Here is an 18,537-nt window from a genome sequence, read left to right on the forward strand (position 1 = left end):
CAGGCTTCATATTGTCCCATTAAGTACAAATGTAAAAATCCGTAACAGGACTCTACACGCAGATAAGAGTAGATGAAAAATGCGTTTGCAAAGCCATGTTTCCGACTTTGGTTAGTAGGTTTTGCAGTCAATCAGCACTTGGTACCTGAAAGGATGCAGTTTTTCCTCCAGGTGGCAGGCTTGCATTCACTTTTAACAGGTAAAAAGTTTGGCTCCTTGTTTTGTTGTTGTGTGTATGTATGTGTTGGTGGTTGGGTTGGGTTTGTTTGGCCCCCCCCCCTTTCATTTTTGGTTTAGCTTTGTTTTTCTTTTTCCTTAAAAGTGTTCACATTTTCTCAATATACAGAAAAGATCATGTGGTTATTTGGTTTGCTTTGAGTCCATTAAAAAAATGCTTTGGGGAGACAGGTGGGGAGAGGGAACTAGCCTACCACACACACCTTCCATGGGGTGTATTCCTTGTTTAAAAATTCTCAAAAAATTGTGTTTGTTTGCTTGCTTGAAAACCAATGGACACATATAAACCATCCTGTCCATCTGGTAGCTTTCTTAGTCCTTGACTCCCAAGGCTGGGACTTGTTTTTTGTTTTGTTTTGCTTTGTTTTTGATTTTGAAACTTGTTTGACGTCCCAAGGATGGAGAGGTGTGTCTGTGACTTTTCCTTTGACGATGTGCTGGGTGCCTCCTTAGGAGTTTTCTTCCAGAGAATCAGTTAAGGGCTCCCGAGGGACTGCAGAGGCAGGTTCATGCTGTTTTAAGCGTTTGATGGTGTTCTTCAGGGCTTGCCTCTTATTGCAGAACCAAACTCTAACTACTTCCCGGTCATAGTTCAGCTTCTCAGCAATTTCGGTCATTTCCTGCCCAGAGGGGTGTGTGTTCTTCTCAAAGTGGGCATTGAGGATCTCAAGGGCCTGGGGTGTGAAGGAGGTGCGCCGCTTGCGCTTTTTGGACGGCTCACTCCCGATAAACTCGGTCAGGTTCTGCACACCTGCGCGATGGCGGGCCTCAGCCTCAGCCATCCACCGCTCAAGCACCGGCTTGATCTTCTGGGCACTTTTAGGGGTGATGTCCAGCTTTTCAAACCTGGCAGGATACAAAAGGCCAGGGTTCAGTTTGGCTGTCAGACTGCTAGCTATAGTGTTCTCTTGGGCTTCCTGTGGTAGGAAAAAGTGGCTTCTCAGGATGGTGTGTCTGGGGGGGAAAATTGAGAAAGAACAGTCTTACACTGAGTCCTCTGCCAGGGTGGGCTCCTGCCTGCCTGCCTGACTGACTGGCAGAGCTAATTCACCGCAGAGTAACAGCCAGCTGCACTGTGGCCACTCCCCCCACCCCCAGCCAAGGCCTGCCCTCCCCACATGCCTCATGCCAGAGCATGCAACCTCAAACCCCGAACAACCGAGAGATCTGCTTCTTAGGGGGGACCACAAGACACATGGATATTACAATGGAAAAAGTGAAAAAAAAAAAAAAATAACCGCCCCAACAACTCAGGTTGTTTGCTGTCAACTCTGGGATCTAGGTTTTGTTTTCACTGTACCAGCAGCCCTTTGTCTCCAGTCCTTAGAATCCATAAGGTAATACCACTTGAAAGTGCCCTTTCATTTAAAATTTACCCTCACATACTTTAATTTCAAACGGAGACGTTTCAAACTGAAGGCACCAGGTCAGCCATAATGACAGGGGCAACTTGCGTTTCCAAAAAGCAAAGGTCAGATAGAAACCATTTGTTTAAAGAAGAAGGGTCAAGATGTAAACAATTTGTTCCAGGGCTGGGGTGGGGGGTATGTTCTGGACTGCAGTTATGTCTAACCGAACAGCCTAGCCCACTCACCTAGGCTATCTCTCTCCCTCCCAGCCAAGTTGCTGACCTTTACATTTCAAAGGACTTCAAGCTGAAGCTGATCTTATCTATAATCAATCATTAACCCCCTACCTTTCCTTTGTTCTCTAAGTATATAAGACCCCATCTCCATTTGAACTTCTGTGTGCTTTGCATTTTTATTTGGCATTGGCCATCTCCAGTTGTATTATTCCTCAGCACACTTCCCTGACAGAGTGCTAGTTTTTCTTCTTTGTTGCCATTTGGCTTTCTTTACATTGCCCCCATTGACTTGGTGATGAAAACGTTATGGTTATTATAATAGCCCTGGGTGGCAAGTGGGCTGTTCTTGCTCTCTCATTTAACTCTCTTTCTCTCTTTTGGTAGCAAGCGTTTTTCACCATATGTAAGTTAACAACATACTCCTTTCCCAAGTAAAACAGAGTCAGCTGCTCCTTTATTGTTCTATGTGGACTGTTGGACACATTGTAATGACTGTGAACACCCTGCCCAGATGCCGAGGCCCCTCACGCTTTCCGAGCAGGTCCTGCATAATGGTGTGCTTTGCACCAGGGCATCAAGCTGTGTTTAATGTGTGATATCTGCAAACTGTACTTGAATGATATCATTTTCTGTAAATGAGGTCTACTAGATTTCAATTGCCATCAGCTATTCTTTGCTACATTGACTTGAAAAAATATGAAGCGTCTTGGGCAAAATTATATAGAGCATTTTAAGGGGTCATCTCAGTACCAAATTCACCCTTACTAGTTTTGAATACAAAACCATACCTATTCTTTTTGATTTGTTTGCTTATTCCAAATTCAAATTCACAACTCTCCAGCATGACTTTAGTTACACAGAATTCCCTTTGCTCTGTTAAAGTGTTCAATGGTGGTGAAAAACATAAATCTGATTGCGGACTGCATCTTACTACAATGGTCTCTTCTCACATAGCTAAAATGAACCTGCGTTAGTCAGGCAGAATACGCTTTATAAGGAAGCTTGCAAACAGAACACTAAAGGATATACATCATCATCTTATTTTTGGAATTGTGTTTTAGGTGTGTTCTGACAAGCAAAGAGTGTCAAATTCTAATATGATCCCCATAATATACATTTCGATGTTCATGTAGTTGTTTGTTTCAACATAACCACCAACAAAATGAAAGTTTCAGGAAGAAGTACCTTTTGCTTTTCATATTAAAGAAACTACTATTTCATGCCATTTCATAAGCATGCCAGTCTGCCAAACTTCCCAAAGTTCCTCATTGGTCCACTAATTTACTTCCTGTCACATTTTGCCATTATTTTTCACAAAAAGCGCCCCAAAAGAAGCTCTTGGTGGTAGGATACAGGCTTCACAGCTCCATAGCTCTTGACAACATATCTTGTGATAATGATGCCTGGGGCATTGAGAGTGTCTTTCCCTTTGTGTGACTCTGTGTGGCTAAGCAGAACCTAGAAATCATCATAGCTAATAAGGAGGTGACACCTCTTAATGTAATGCAGATTCTTTTTACTCATTACATTAACTGAAGCGGTTCCATTGTAAGAACTAGGACTCTTTCAATATTTCCCATGCTTTTTTTTGATAGCTCTAGAAGCTATGTCAGTGAAAAAAAACTGAAGCTAGAAGAAGGAAGCTAGTCAAGGACCAGGCAGCTGGAATGTTTTACTACACAGTGCATTTCCAAGAGCTCTTTTTCATCTCATCCCCAGCTTTATTGGCTACCTCTCTCTGGGGAAGACCTTAGAAATCAACATATTTGATGGGGAATGTGCAAGAAATAAATACTAAAGGGATTAGTTAAAACATTACATAGCACTTAAATCTGAACAAGGAAAATACATTTTAGGACTTAAAAAAAAAGTCAAAGAGGAATTTAGCAACAATAACAAATTGGCAACAACTTAAAAACCTGTGGCTGCCTTTATCACTAGCCTGTCAAGATGAAACAAAATTAATGTCTCCCAGCAGGGAGCAGCTGTATTCATATCATTGAAGCTGCTTGTTAGTGTTGATGCTTTGGTACATGTTGTTTGGAATAACATATACAAGCCTTGAAACAAATTTCCCAGCAGTAGTATCCTTGTATAGACTGAATAAAGGTTATTTTCTACAGGGAGGTATCTTATAAGAAAAAACAGTAGGGGAGGCCATAGAAGTGAGTGGATCCTATGGTGCTTTTTGTATTTAACAACAATCAATGGGTTTTATGGAAAATCATTGAGCAGAATGTGAGCTGCAAGCTCCTACCCCATACTGATGTTATTTATAACCTTAGTCTTAAACTGCAGGAAAAGTACACTTCCGTCCTTTGGGGAATACATTAAAAGTATAAAGAGCAGATAAAAAGACAGCATTTCATGGATCACCAAGAACAAAATCCACTTAAATGAGTTTAGAGTTGGTTTCTTGGCTTTTCCTGATGGAGGAGGACTCATAAGGCATTGCCCAAGAGGAAAAAGCTCTTACCCAAGTGCCTTTGTTATCTCATGCATAAACATGGGATTAGTGCAACACACATGCATGCTCAGGGTCTGCTTCTGACGACTTAACCCAGATCAACTTGAACACAGCCAAGGCTGAGTCTGTTGGTGCCCATTTAATCTTGGAGGGGCAGGGTAGGCCAGGTTCTCTCTGCCCTTTTCTGAGCCACCAATGCAGCTGGGGCTTTTCAAATGTGCTTTAAAAGCTGTCTTGGAGAGAGAATCATTCTTTTGAGGGGATGAGATGGCTAATTTTTTTAAAAAACATGGGGTTTTTTTGTTTGTTTGTGTCTTGTTTTTAAATCATTAGAGTCATCTCTGGGCAGAGATGGTGAGAGTATTAACACAAATGAGGACTGCCAGCTTTACAGCCTTTGCAGACAGGAGAGGATGACTTGCTGCACAGGAGGGGCCTAGAGGAAGTCCCAACCTGTGTGTGTGTGTGTGTGTGTGTGTGTGTGTGTGTGTGTGTGAACCAAGACCGCCTTGGTGGTTCTGAGTTGACAAGAGTTGCCAAGCTGGGACCTCAACTGTGTGGTTTCACAACTTCATCTCCATTACATATTACCAATCTTAACATATCACTACTCCCAATATTGATTTTGAACACAGCTCAACTTTCCCCACCCAATGAAAAAAAGCTGGATCTTCAGGATAAACATGGCCTGGCTGGATGAGGTGACAGCATGCAGGCACAGATTACCTGCAGATGGCCGACTGGCTGTACGCGGGGCCCTCTGTGGCACTGAGGGCCTGACCCACCTGAGTCTGGGTCAGGCCAAGGGACAGGCGTCGGATTTTAAAAGCTTTGGCAAATTCTCGGATCTCCTCCAGATTAACCCCATCCACCTCACCCGCTGCCGTTTGAGGATCTGTGGAAATGTTTTTAAAAATAGGATCAACATGTCAACATGTAACTGAATCATTGCTGTTTATTATCGGTTTTAAAGAAAGTGGCTCTTGGAGGAAAGTGGATGTTCTGTTTCCCAGGTGAGGCCCCGAACCCGATCCTCAACTCATTACACCTCCATCCATCATCCTTGGAGGTGCTTCTAACCCCAAGAAATCCACAGTGAGCGGTTTTATTTCACAACACAAAAGCATGTTTCTTTTGCCTGTAAATGTGTTCAGTTGTAGAAAGAGATAAAAATTGATGGGTTTTGATTGGTAATATCCTTTCCCTCCTCAATTTGAAATATCTTGATTAACATCTTTAGTCTTAAAGAAAATAATCCTAAAGGAACTCTATTTGATATTTTTCCTTTATCTGATCATTAATGAAGCCAGGCTAGTACATGGTCTAATTCCTGCTATCGAGCCAATTCCTTGCATAGTAACATAGGACAGAGTAGAATGGCCCCATCAGGTTTCCAGTGCTGCATTCTTTACTGAGGCATATTGCCGTATCTTTCTTCTGCAGAGCAGCTAGTGGGTTCGAACCACTGACCTTTTTGGTTAGATGCTTGGTGCTTTATTTACTGCGACACGAGGACTCCTTCAGTGCACAGCAATGTTGGCTAAATCTTACGTTTGCATGAGTACCTTGGAAGAGTATGTTTATGAAGCTGTAAAAGCAATATTGTCCTTTTCTCTCCTCCTCCCCATAGCCGTTTACTGACACAAGCTGCCTTTGTTCCCTGAAATGGCACATTTTAAAAAAAATGCCTACCACAGGAAGGCTTCTTTGCTGCCGGATAACTCGGTCAATTTATGACTTACCAAGGGAAATGGCACAACAGCTGGAGAATGAAACTCCCCCACCTTGGCTGCTGATCACTGGATAAATGAAAGCGTGCACCAGGCTGGGGCCAGCATGGGACAGGGATGGCGAAAGATTTCAAAGTGTTGCTCAATCTTGCTTGTAGTGAAGCCATTCTCCCAGCGAGCTGCCTCTATTGTTCTTCACCTCATTCCTTACACTTAGGTGAAAAGGTTTCCTTTCCCTTTTTTCTGCACAATAGCCCATCAATTTCAGTGAATTCTGGTACTTGTCTAGGGACTACGTTGGACTGTATTAATCTTCTGGGTTTAAGGCTATGGAAACTCCTGTTACCATGACAAAAAAAAAAAAAAAGGAAACATTCGTACCCTAAGTGTAAAGAACCTTTAAATAAAGACATCAACATTTGTGGTGAACTGGGAGCTACATATACAGATGTGAAACTGAAGAGAGATTATGCAGATAGAATCTGCAATGTCTGTGCTACTATACCTATATCTTCACACTTAAAAAAAGCACCCAAACCCTCTTGCAGACTTTGTAAGTCTTTAGCCATAATTTTGTTGGGAAATGACTGAAAAAGTAACCTGGATCACTGCAATTGTGTTACACTGCTAACTCAAAAGTTAATGTGTGCATAGTTAATAGTGGGAAAAGATGAGCAATCTGCTTCTTTTAAGATTTACAGCCTCAGAAACCCAGTGGAGGCTCACCGTGAGTTGGCATCTACTTGACAAGTAGGTTTTAGTTTTTGACTGGGTGTCCTAACTGATGTACGGAAGCGACAACAGAAATATAAGAAGCAGCTCTTGCATCTATGACATTAATAGTGTATAGAGGTTGGGAATCACTATAAATGCATAAAAAATTACTAGACAGAATGGAACCAAAGACTTATGTTGTGATAATTATACCAGAATGAGCAGAGAAGAAAGAAGGGATGAGGAGGGGGGGCTTTATCTGGTCCCTTCGCAGGGGGGTAGTTTTTGCAGAATGTCATTAATTGCCACCGACTTGGCTACAACTCACAGTGGCCCTGTGAGAGTCCTAGGGACTCCATTGGGTTTTAATTTATTGCCAACTCTCTCTTCTCAGGCACCTGTGAGTAGACTGGAAGCACCAACTTTCTGAGCCAGGCACTCCTTTCAGAGACTAGAGGAGGGATATTATAGTCAGTGCAGACCAGCACAGACACAGGAAGAAACATAGCATTGTGGGGCTGGAAAGGACGCTGATGGAGTAGGGAGTGTGGGCTGGAAAAGTGAAGATTTCACTGATACACAGTTGGCAATTTCTGTGTATGATGGTTGGGGATGGAGTTAGGAAATAATGAAGTTTGTCTTGCTGTTAATGATTAATTAAAATCCTTGCCTCCTAAGAATTTCCCCCAGAAGGAGGACAATGTTTTTGTTTCTGACTTATTTAGGTTGTCTCTCAGAGGCTGCCTAGCAGCTCTTAAAGCCCAACAGCACATCGGTCAGGGAAAGGTCAGATAATTGTGGTGTTACTATTTCATGAATAGTTGGGGACAATGAAGAGAAACTAGTTTTAATCAGGTTGGGGGTTGGTGCAAATTAGGGAGAATGGAAAAAAAACACTAATTAGAGGAGAGGAGGACACTGGGTACAGAATGGTGCAGTGGGAGAGAGACATGGCTTCTCTCTGACAGACAGGGGGTCCTTGACCGTCTTGCAAGTGGGAACTGTAGAGGCTCAAAACAGAGGAAGAGAAATGAAGACAAAAGCTCTTTTGGGAACAATCTGGCTTGTAGGACTGTGGCTTTTGTTGGTGGACGTATGTATGAATCACCTGGTAGAGCCCAGGCATGTGCATCTCTGTCAAGTACCAAAGGTGATCCTGACAGGACCACAGCCCTCTCTAAAATCCTTCTTGGAGCCAGATCCATCCTGATTTAGTCTGGTGTGGTGTCTCTTCCAAAGCACTACCTTTTCTTCAACCCTGTGATCATGACTAATATGTACCTCGTCTTCAGCTCTAATAGACTTCACTGAGTTAAATGGTATAGAGGCCCAAGATTTTAATATGAAAGGAGTACAATTGCAATTTTATAAACTCCTTGGCCATGCACATCAAATACCAACCAAAAGTTTGGCTATTTGGTCTACCCAATGCATATTGGAAGAAGGGCTTGGTGAGATACTTCCAAAAGGTAATAGCCACCCATTGAAAACCCCAGAGAACATTTCTCTGAAATGCATGGGCCCCCATGACTTGGAACGGACTTGACAGTACTTGGCTTTACTCAAGTGTAGGGTTTTTCCTGTCCTCAGACTTAATGGTATAGCAATGGACAATTACGGATTGGTTATAATTTAATGCCAATCATATATACTGTATTTCTTTGAATACAGTATTGTATTAATAAAGAAATGCTGTCTTTATTTTCTGTCTCCTAATTAGTTTCCCAGCACTAAGAATTAACTTTGTGTGTCTGGAAGTCCAGTGACAAATAATCAGTCCAAATAACTTTTAATGCCAATGCATTGAACAGTATTGAGTGATTTATCAACAGTTTTATTCTAATACTGAGTGAGCTGCAATCCAACTGACCACATGCCTTCAAGAAGTTCCCATTCATCACTTAATCACATCCGTCACACAGGAAGAGGAATTCTGTTTTTCTTCCCTCATTTATTTCCTTCTTGTCACCTTTTACATATAGAAGCTATAAGACAGGAATTGTGGTGAAATTGAAAGGGGGTGATGGACTATTGGTAAAGACTCTGGAAGGAAAGCTTAGCATCTCTTTGTGTAATTTTTTGATTATCAGTAGTGAGCCTCCCACTGGATAGAAGGATGTAAGCTTTATAGCTATGTTCTCAAGAATGAAAGTCAGGTGGAAAATGGGATTGTGTGGTTCCACCCCGGCACCTGCCATGGTTTCCATGACTACAAGTCTTCTTAATCCAAATGGAAGTCCACTCCTGGACAAATAGAAGTTTCATCTTGATTATAATGTGTGATGTTTGTCTTTACACACTGGGAAAATGCATTTGGGGGTCTCTGGAAGAGTTTTCAAACTAATCAGGAAATTAATGATATTATTTTAACCTCCAAATTTCTTGCCTTAAACTCTTGAGGTTCAAATAACCAGCCATCCTTAAGGGATATATACTTTACTGGTTGAGGATGAAAGCAAGAGGTGAATTGTAGTAACTGGAAGTTTTCCTACAATGTCTCTTTAAATAACCTGAAATTTAGTTCAGCAATCATAATTTTACCTTGTGATACATTAAACTGTATCTATCGTCCATTCTCCTGGCTTCAAGGAGGCTGGGTTAATGTTAAGGATACATTTGAGGCCATCTTGACGGAAACCTCAAATGGGAACTTTAGATCCCCAAAAGGTATATTCAATATCTTTAGGAAGATGACAATTTTTAAAGAAATTTGTTCCACATTAAGTCAGTCCAGTGGTTTGAATGCATGGTCAAAAAGCAATAGCCACAATTGCCAGGGTCCACCTAAATCTTATCCTCACCAGGGGACTCAGAATATCAACCTGTGGAGGTATTATCTCACCTAGAGATTTAGTACAAATTAGCACCATAACTTGGTAGTAACTTGAAAGTAAAGTGATAGTATTTCTCAATAATGATAGGGAATGTGTGGACTGAAATAAAAAAAAAATTATGGGGCTGAATGCAAACTGTTTAAGAACAAACTGTTTCATGGGACGGGTTGCAGGGCCACTGGTTCTGACTGAAGCAAGTGCTAAGGGTGGATCAGGACGGAGTTTGTTTTTTAATTTTAGCTTCTCCTGTTAGCTTGGGCATGGCTATGAAGGGTTGCTAACATGGCTGAGCATACACCTTCATCTTTCAATGACCCATACTTGTGGGAGAAAATATGCATCTGTAAAGAAGTTGTCCAGTATGAATGAATTGTCTTAACCATCCATTGGCTTTACAGTTATACACCTGCAGCAAGTATTGAGTCTATTTACCAAACATTTCTGTGAAATAAGGAACCATTTCTAATATGTGGTGCCATCTGAGGGTACAGCATACTTGCAGTATAGTGACGCCATTGGGTTGTAGAAAATGATGTGAATTGTGAACCTATGAATCAGGGGCTTCCTTGTCCTATAAGCTATCATTGGGCATTGCCACGTTCACTTCATAGCTTTGGATTTTCTGGGACTAGCTATCAAGTCCTTTGTTGTCTAAAGACGAAGCTTACAAGCCAAGGGTTTTTAAAGTAGTGCAACATAAAACCAAGCCTAGAAAACAAGCAAAACCTCCAGTTCTACAATACCTGTTTTAAAATAATACACTGTAAACCTTCAATCAAATGGAGACACTTGTCATTTGTTTGGCTTTTCCAACAGACTGTCCAAAACACTCCGCTTACAGAAACTGTATCCCCTGATGAGACTGAGCAAATTTTAACACAGGCCAGGTGCTGGGAACAAGTGCAGAAGCTTTAAGCAATACTTGCTAATTCTGAGGCCAGAGGTGGTGGTCTTTGCATATGAAAATCACACTATCATTACTAAGGCATTAAGGCTGCATTCCTTTGCTTGGGATGGAGATTTTTGTATAATTCACTCTAGTTACTCCTGGGCAGTGGCAGGTTGGCCAGCTCCAGGGTTAGAGTCCATGACTGTATCTGCTGTTATTGTACTTCTGTTTCTTTGACATCGGCTCATGCTCTCCTCAACTCAGGGACTCCACCTTGCTTTTCTGCTTGCTTACCTGCTATCTCTGTGCCTGGCATATACGTGGTGCTCAGGATGTGTTTTTTTCTTTTTCAGTTGACTGCATCCTGTGAGTATGGCCTTTCCCCACTTCCCCCTGCAGTTTAACCTGTGTAACAATTACATCTGAAATTCACGCTTGGGTTACCTAGATTTTTTTTTAAACCACTTAAAAATACTTTATATGTTTAATATACTTTATTGTTCAAAAGTCACTGGATTAAAAAAAAATCTATGCATAAGCAGTGGTCTGCTTTGAGTCAGACACCTGGTGTTCCTTCCTGGCTCTGCTTTCCATTAGCTTTACCATACAGGGAAAATCATTGTCCTCATGGAAAAACTGAACCTGGATCCTCTGACATAGAATGGTCAAGGTGGGCTAACTTTTCAGCATCTGCTTAGTGCCAGTCTCACAATCTGAAAAACGAAGACTTACGTGACCTTATTATGAATATTAAAATGACTAGAACACTGAAAGTGCTCTGAGAGAACCCCATTTTACCAATTAAAGCTCTGGCAGAGCTTTGCTAGGTTAATTAGCATCAGAAAATGATCCATTTATTACCAACATTGACCAAAGAACCATCAATAAAATTACCACCAATTTCTCAAAATTACTAGCAATTCATCCTGTAGGTAGATTTTGAGACAGAAAGGAATCAGCTGAGCAATAGGTTAAATACCTATAGGAATTTTTCCCAGCGGAGCAATGTGTTTGCTGTGCCATCTGACTCTTTGTGATATTGCTACCCAAATCCCCTAAACCTCCCACCCTTGAATCTGCTCCAGCTCAAGGGGATCCCATGCGTGGAGAGAGAGTCAGACTGCACCCCACAGGGCTGTCAGGGTCATGCAGTTTCAGAGGCAGATCACCAGCTGTATCTCCTGATGCACCTCTGGGCTGGTGCAAACCATCAATCTTTTGGTTAGTGGTCAAATGCTGAACTCTTTGTGTCATTCAGAGACTCGTGGTGGTATTGCTAGACCCTCCCAAATAGCTAGGGAAGACCACATAGAGTCAGTGAAAGATATCCATTCAGTTGCTGATTATGGAGTTTTCTGTTTCGAAGGCATGTGATTAAGGCTTCTTTCACCCTTCACATCAAGGATTGCACTATAGCTTTCTTAAAATAAATCTAGGGGATTTCTGGTCTTGTAGTCTGCAGGGAGTTGTGCCTCCCTGGTACTTTGAAGCCACCAGGGGCACTGAAGGAGAAAGATGAGCAATCTCCTCCCATGTGATTTACAGTCTTGGTAACCCAGTGGAGGGTCAGCTGTGGATCAGTTCTGATTAGGTAGCAATGAGTGAATGAGGGAGTAATATAGACTTTGAACTTAGATATCCTGTTGGAAACTATGCAATTGAAATTCTATCTGGCCCATCAAGCACCCCTGAAGCTTGGCAAGTTCTTCATTTCTGAAAAGGACTAATCTTTCCCAGTCCAGCTTAGACACGTGACTAAGAGAGTATCTGGTCTCATCCATTTCTCTGTCTGCTGCCTGTCTGTCGTCCATCTGTCATCCAACATACATTGAGTGTTCTCTTTGTGTAAAATACTGCACTAGCATGGTCAGCTGTATTTTTATTCTTAGTTATTAATTTATTGTGATTTGAGTGAAGTATTGGTTCAACAATCCTTTTAGTTTTATGACATTTACTGTAATATCCACATTGTACCCTTACCCTCCCCACATCCTCTCTGTGGTTCTTCTTTCCCTTCATCCTTCTATTTAATAACTCTCTGCCTTCTGAGCTTCAGCCTGTGGCAAATGCTGCCACTTTGAAAGTGGTTGATTGTTCTGAGGAATGAATATATCCCTAGCATTATTGTTCACCTTATAGGTCTGTCTATTGGTTAGATGCTCTACTTATATTTTACATTTAACATATTTCTTCTCTAAAATATAGTTGACCTAGATCCCTTTTCTTTAAGGACCAAGGGAGCTCTGGTGGCTTAGTGGTAAGAAGCTGAGCTGCAATCCTAAAGGCATGCAGTTTAAATCCACCAGCTGCTCCTTGGGAGAAAGGCGGACACTCTCTTTGCAAGTGATTAACTGCCTCTGAAAACCTGCTAGAGGATCAACTACAGGTTGGTTCAGACTCAATGGTACAACAACTACAATAAGGTACCTTTTCTTAAGGACCAAAATTTAGTGGTCTGTCTTACGATTTTTGTTGTCATTTACAGAATATTTCAAGATACTTTGTGCCAAATAGTGAGTTAGAGCAAAGTATGATTTTTTTTTTTAGAATGAGTATTCTATTTGAAACAATACTTTCAGAAGGATTGTTTTTAACATTTTTTTAACATTTCATATTTACCAGACAACATTTTAAGTGCTTTCATGAATGAACTCATTCTATTCTTTCAACCTTGTGATGTGGGTGAAACAAGAGAACAACCAAAGAAGGTATTCCTGGTGAGATGGAGCAAAGCACTCAGTTTCGGGTCTGGTGGACCACAGAGCCAGGGCTGTGCTTTGTCCAAAGTGAAGAGATAATGCTAACAACAATTAACGGCTAAATTTATAGCAAATTACAATGTCCCAGGTACTCTTTAATACCTAAAACAAACTTATCAAATAGATGCTATTGGAGAAAACTCAACTATAGTTAAATTCATTTTACTTACGATTTTATTAAAATAAAACTAGAGTTTCTGGCCCAAACAAAAGGGTTTATATATTTAAAAACCTAAAATAACACATGAATGGCAATCCCCAATTGTCCTTTGAAACCATTTGATGCTGATCTCTCTTTAAGGAAGAACATCTAGCCTAGCCCATTGAAGTGCCTGGGAATTTTAATGTTTAATTACAATCTTTTATATTCTTCCTTATTCCATAGGCATTTCCCTGCTTGAATGAGCCATATAAAGCTATGGAGGGAGGACATCAAAGCTACCACTTTTTTTTGGGGGGGGGGTTTGTTTCCTCTTACATGAGGTCGCCTTTTATGGTGTAGATACTAATGGGATTTGATCTTCAAAGGACTGACTTACAAGTTCTGTGGTCTTACAGAGAGGCAAAAATTGCACCAGAGATAATAGACATTAGATCCTTGTTTCACTTACTTTACACTCTTCTATTTGCTTCTATAAAGAAACTATCTTCATGTAACCACAAATAAGATTTCCATATATATTCTATCATCTATCTATTTGTCTGTCTATCTGTCTATCTATCTATCTATCTATCTATCTATCTATCTATCTATCTATCTATCATCTATCTATCTATCATCTATCTATCTCCCCTACTAGAGGAAGCCCGCTAGCAGGCTTATTTTATGCCCTGAATGGTAGTTCACATATTTCCCATCTGCGCCCAGCCAGGGCAGCTCCCCTGACATGCCCCTGGAGGCCGCTCATTGTGCACACAAACCCACCCGCCCACATGCACGCTCGCTTTTATTTCCTCTGACACCTACAAATAGAACGGCAGGGGACTTCAAGCGTGCAGAAAAGCAGCTTGACCTGCCGACTGAGTGCCTGTTGTTGGTTATTTCAGCTCTGAGCTGTGTGGCTCATGCCCTGCAAGCTGATAAGTTTCTACTTTCTGAAGTGGCAGGACTGACTCAGCACATCAAGCAGCTGCTTCCCTCCCATCACTACCCCCGGGCACTTCATCTAGTCTGGTGTGCTTTGAGGGGGATCTCTCTGGTCTTGAACACCAACAGCATCTAATATTGGCCTAGTTTGTCCTTTGTAGCATAGCCAGGAATCCCTCTTCAGGAGAGGGAGAGAGACACACTCAGACACAGAGAGAGGGAGGCAGAGAAAGGAGAAGTGGGGAAAGGCAGGGAAGGGAGGGAGGAGGAAGGGCGTGCAGGGAAGAGATTAGACATAGACAATAGCAAGGCCACAGTGATTTAAACCGAGCCAGAAAAGATACTTACTGCTGACTAACTGGCCCACACTCAAAGCTGAAGAAGAGGAGGATGAGGAGGAGGAAGAAGAAGCCTGCCGGACGGGACTTTGAGACATGGAGGCTTGGCTGTGAGCCAGGTGAAGAAGGTTCCCTTGGGAGGCTGCTTGCCCCACTGTCGTCTGGGAGGGTTGATGGAGCTACATGGGGTGGGAGGGGAATGTAAAAATAAACAGATCAATGGAAAAATCAAGGGACAGACTCCAAAGAAGCAGAAGTTTCAGATGGAGTTAGTAGAACTATCTTATTTCCATGGATATATACTTCTCAGGAAAAGTTCAGAGTTTATGGAATAGACAAAGCTTGACAGGGATTTTTTAGTAATTCTAAGTATATTATGAATTCCCTGCTTGGATTGCCAAAACACCCCATTTTCTGCATTTCTTGACCACAGTGTGTGGGTTAGATGCTTTCTGCTACATGAGTATAGCAGATTGGCAGGTTTCTCAAATATGGATAGGCGAAATATAGTCCCTACAATCAATGTTGAATGCAAAGCTCTATCTTACAAGTGTGGCTGTATCAAACCATTAAATCCTCTGTCACTGGGATTTAGAGAACATTCCAACTTAGGCTGAGTGTGTTTGATATAAGAACCTTTGGTTCTCCCAGACAGAAGAGATGGATTGACTACTGTGGAGTTGGGAAAATGTCCTTTGATATCCTAAAGAAAATGAAGGAAAAAGTTAAAAGAACCAAGACTAACCAGTTGATGCTCATTCTTGGAGAAAAGAAACAAACAAAAGTATTAAACCAGTTGCAATGGAATCAATTCAAGTTATGATGACCCCATTTGTGCCAGAGGAGAATTGGTTTTAATTGCTGATTTTGGGGAAGTAGATTGCCAGTCTTTTCTTCCAAGGTGCCTCTGGATGGATAAAAACTTCCAGCATTTTGGTTAGCAGGTAAGTTCTTAACGATTTTCATTGAAACCCCATTCCAGCTCCCCTGCCAGGACAAATGCAGCTAGTAGTAGTATAGCTTCTAGGTAACTGCCTTTTTACTCTGTAGAAGTCACTGTGTTAAGGACATTCGGCCTTCATCTCATTTAATTCTCTCCTCAGCCTGTGATGTGGGTACTGTTTTTACTTCTCCTTCACAGATGAAGAAGCTGAGGTGCAGACATGTTAAATGAATTTATATGTTAAATGGATTTCCAGATTCTTCTAGGTATTTAGCTGTATAGCTGATCTCACTCAGGGGTCTAAGCTTTTAGTCACAATGCACAGTCAAGAATGAAACATTTTTATGCACGTTTATTCACCACTTCCTTTTTAGAAAGAGATGAGGTGCTGAGCTGAGGAGAGGAAAGAGAAAGAGGAGTGATTCTAGGGCACTGGGTGATCCAGTCCAGGCACTGATCTTGGCAGTAGCCACTTTCCATGGCAGGGCACTTCCTGCTCCCCCCGGGGCCCAGCACTTTTTGGTTTTCAAAGTGCTTTCATATCCACCACCATTTTGATGGAGGGATGCAGCTGCTGTTCGCTGCTGCTGGGTTGACCCCTGAGCCCTGACAACATCTGGCACAAAAGAAGGAAAAGCTGCCCGACCCTGTGCCATTGTGCCATCCACAGGGTGTTTGCGAATTGGACCACAGGGACTCACAGGATTTTCATTGGTTGATTTTTGAAGGCAGGTATCCAGGTCTTACTTCCCAGTCCACTTCAGTTCAGATGCTCTGCTGAAATCTACTTTGCTCCTAGTAACATGCAAGGTCCCACTAATTGGTTGGTTGGTAGAGCATGAGGTAGTGCACTGGTTAGGGGTTAAGCCCAGGTCTCATGCATGGTGTGGCAAGGTTTTTTTTAAAAAAGGGAGTCAGCCTGGGAAGAGAGAATACCAGAAAACATTCACCAATCCTTGATCACCCTCTTAGCATCTAAGGGCCAGTTTGTAGTTTAAAAGTCATATTTGTCACTGCTTTCCCTCTGTGTATATGTATGTGTTCATTGATTTCCGTTTTATTGCTGTTGTTAAGTGCCATCGAGTCGTAGATGACTCAGCAAGCCAATGAACAAAAGACTTGAACACTTGTATAACTTTCATTATTTCTCCAAGTTCATAGAGTTTCTGGAAGCAAGCTATTTGGAAGTGGATGCCACTCCTCCTTCCAAGCTCCAAGCTTATTTTATTTGGGGAGTTCAAACACTGTCTACTATGGGTAACCATTATCACATTTGACACATCAGTGTCACAGTGTTTAGCATCACAGCAACCACGAGTTACCTCTATACAGCAAATGGACAGACCAGAGCTATACCACTTAAAAGAACACTTGACCATAACCAATTAAAACCAGGCCTGAGGGCCACAGATTAAAATCACCTGATTTTGGCTTGGTAGCACCGCTTTCTATCCACTAGGCCTACAGAACTCTCTCTATGTTGATGATGTTGTTAAGTGCCATTGAGTCGTAGACGACTCTCAGTTTTATTAAGACATAAATTTATACACACTAAAGTGCATTCCTTTAAAGCATAAAGTTCTAAGGGGTGTTTATCAAATGAAATCACCATTACAGTCAAGATACTTACCCTATTAATGTACAAATTTTCCTCATCTCCCTTACAATCAATTTAACCCAGTTTCCAGCCTCAGACAGCTAACTTCTCTGCTCTCTGTCTGCATAGATTTGTTTGGGATGGCTCTAGTGGTAGAATCACATGATATGTATCCTGCTGTTTTTGTTTGGCATACTGTGTTAGAGGTTTATCTATTCTGTTATAGGGATCATTGTCGTTGTTAATATGGCATTCAGCTGACTATGACTCACAATAACCCTATGAAGAACACTTCTGAAACTTGCCCTGTCCTATGTTATCCTACAATTATTGTGTCAATCCATCTTGTTGAAGATCTTGCTCTCTTTCTCTGACTCTCCACCTATCTTAAGAAGATGTCTTTTCCAAGAACTGGCCCCTCCTGACAACAATGCCCTGAGTATGTGAAATGAACTTGCCTTTAAGCACCACCTTGGTTGTACTCCATCCAAGACAGATTTGTTTGTCCTTTTGGAAGGACTCTTTTCCAACACCATCAATTCAAAGGCATTGTGACTTCTTGGATCTTTCTTATTCATTGTCCAACTTTCAGATGCATATGAAGCAATTGAAACACCATGGTTTGTATTAGGCTCACCTTATTCTTTAAATTGATATCCTTGCTCTTTTGCTACTTTTAATTTCAGAGTTGTATTCTATTGTGGATAAAGTACTGATTGTTATTTTTTAATTTCTTTTTAAAATATTTATTTTATATTGGTTTGCTTACAAAGTTCATGTATTTTGTGTTTTACACTATCTTTTATTCACATGAAACACGAATAGTTTATCCACCCATCTGTAGATGGATGTTTGAATTATTTATAGTTTGAGCTATTAAGGGGGGTTACTGAAAAGGCATAGATATTTATGTAAAAGTTTTTGTATATACTTGTGTTTCATTTTTCTCCCTCCCTCCCTCCCTCCTTTCCTCCCTTCCTCCTTCCCTCCCTTCCTTCCTTCCTTCTTTTCTTTCTATCACAAGTTTTAATGACCATGAATTTGTTCCTATCATAGTGTGGGTTTAAGAGTCTGAATTCAGGGCACTGGCACTAGGGAGAGGTTTGCAGCTCCAGGTAAATAGCCTATCTTTTCATTATTTCTTAAGGAAATATCTAGGAACGGAATTACTGGAATATACAGTAAATACATTTTCAACTCTCTGAGACTACTCAACTGAGTTTCCAGAATGATTATACTATTTTCTAATCCAACTAGCAATATATGAGAATTCTAGTTGTTTACCAACTCATTGCTGACCCTCCAGTGGGTTTTCAGAGGCTTCCAGTCACATGGGAGGAGACTGCTCATCTTTCTC

The 18,537-nt window shown here is 41.3% G+C and overlaps 1 protein-coding gene across 2 annotated transcripts in view; it reads right to left on the reverse strand.

Moving 5' to 3' along the window:
* Window positions 1–617: 617 nt before the first annotated feature.
* Window positions 618–18,537, reverse strand: part of POU6F2 (POU class 6 homeobox 2) — a 697,309-nt gene continuing 679,389 nt past the window's right edge. Inside the window, exons 7-9 of one of the 2 annotated variants that reach the window (XM_006887582.1) lie at window positions 14,651–14,819; window positions 5,016–5,184; window positions 618–1,083 (exon numbers count right to left, since the gene is read on the reverse strand). In XM_006887582.1, coding sequence (XP_006887644.1) covers window positions 687–1,083; window positions 5,016–5,184; window positions 14,651–14,819 — 735 coding nt within the window. In that variant the 3' untranslated portion in view covers window positions 618–686. Of the gene's footprint in view, window positions 1,192–5,015; window positions 5,185–14,650; window positions 14,820–18,537 lie in introns of both variants that reach the window. The other variant, XM_006887581.1, reaches the window with a different exon arrangement.

Source organism: Elephantulus edwardii, unplaced genomic scaffold (genome assembly GCF_000299155.1).
Source record: "Elephantulus edwardii isolate Elephantulus edwardi_28Jun2011 unplaced genomic scaffold, EleEdw1.0 scaffold00059, whole genome shotgun sequence".
Lineage (NCBI taxonomy): Eukaryota > Metazoa > Chordata > Mammalia > Macroscelidea > Macroscelididae > Elephantulus > Elephantulus edwardii.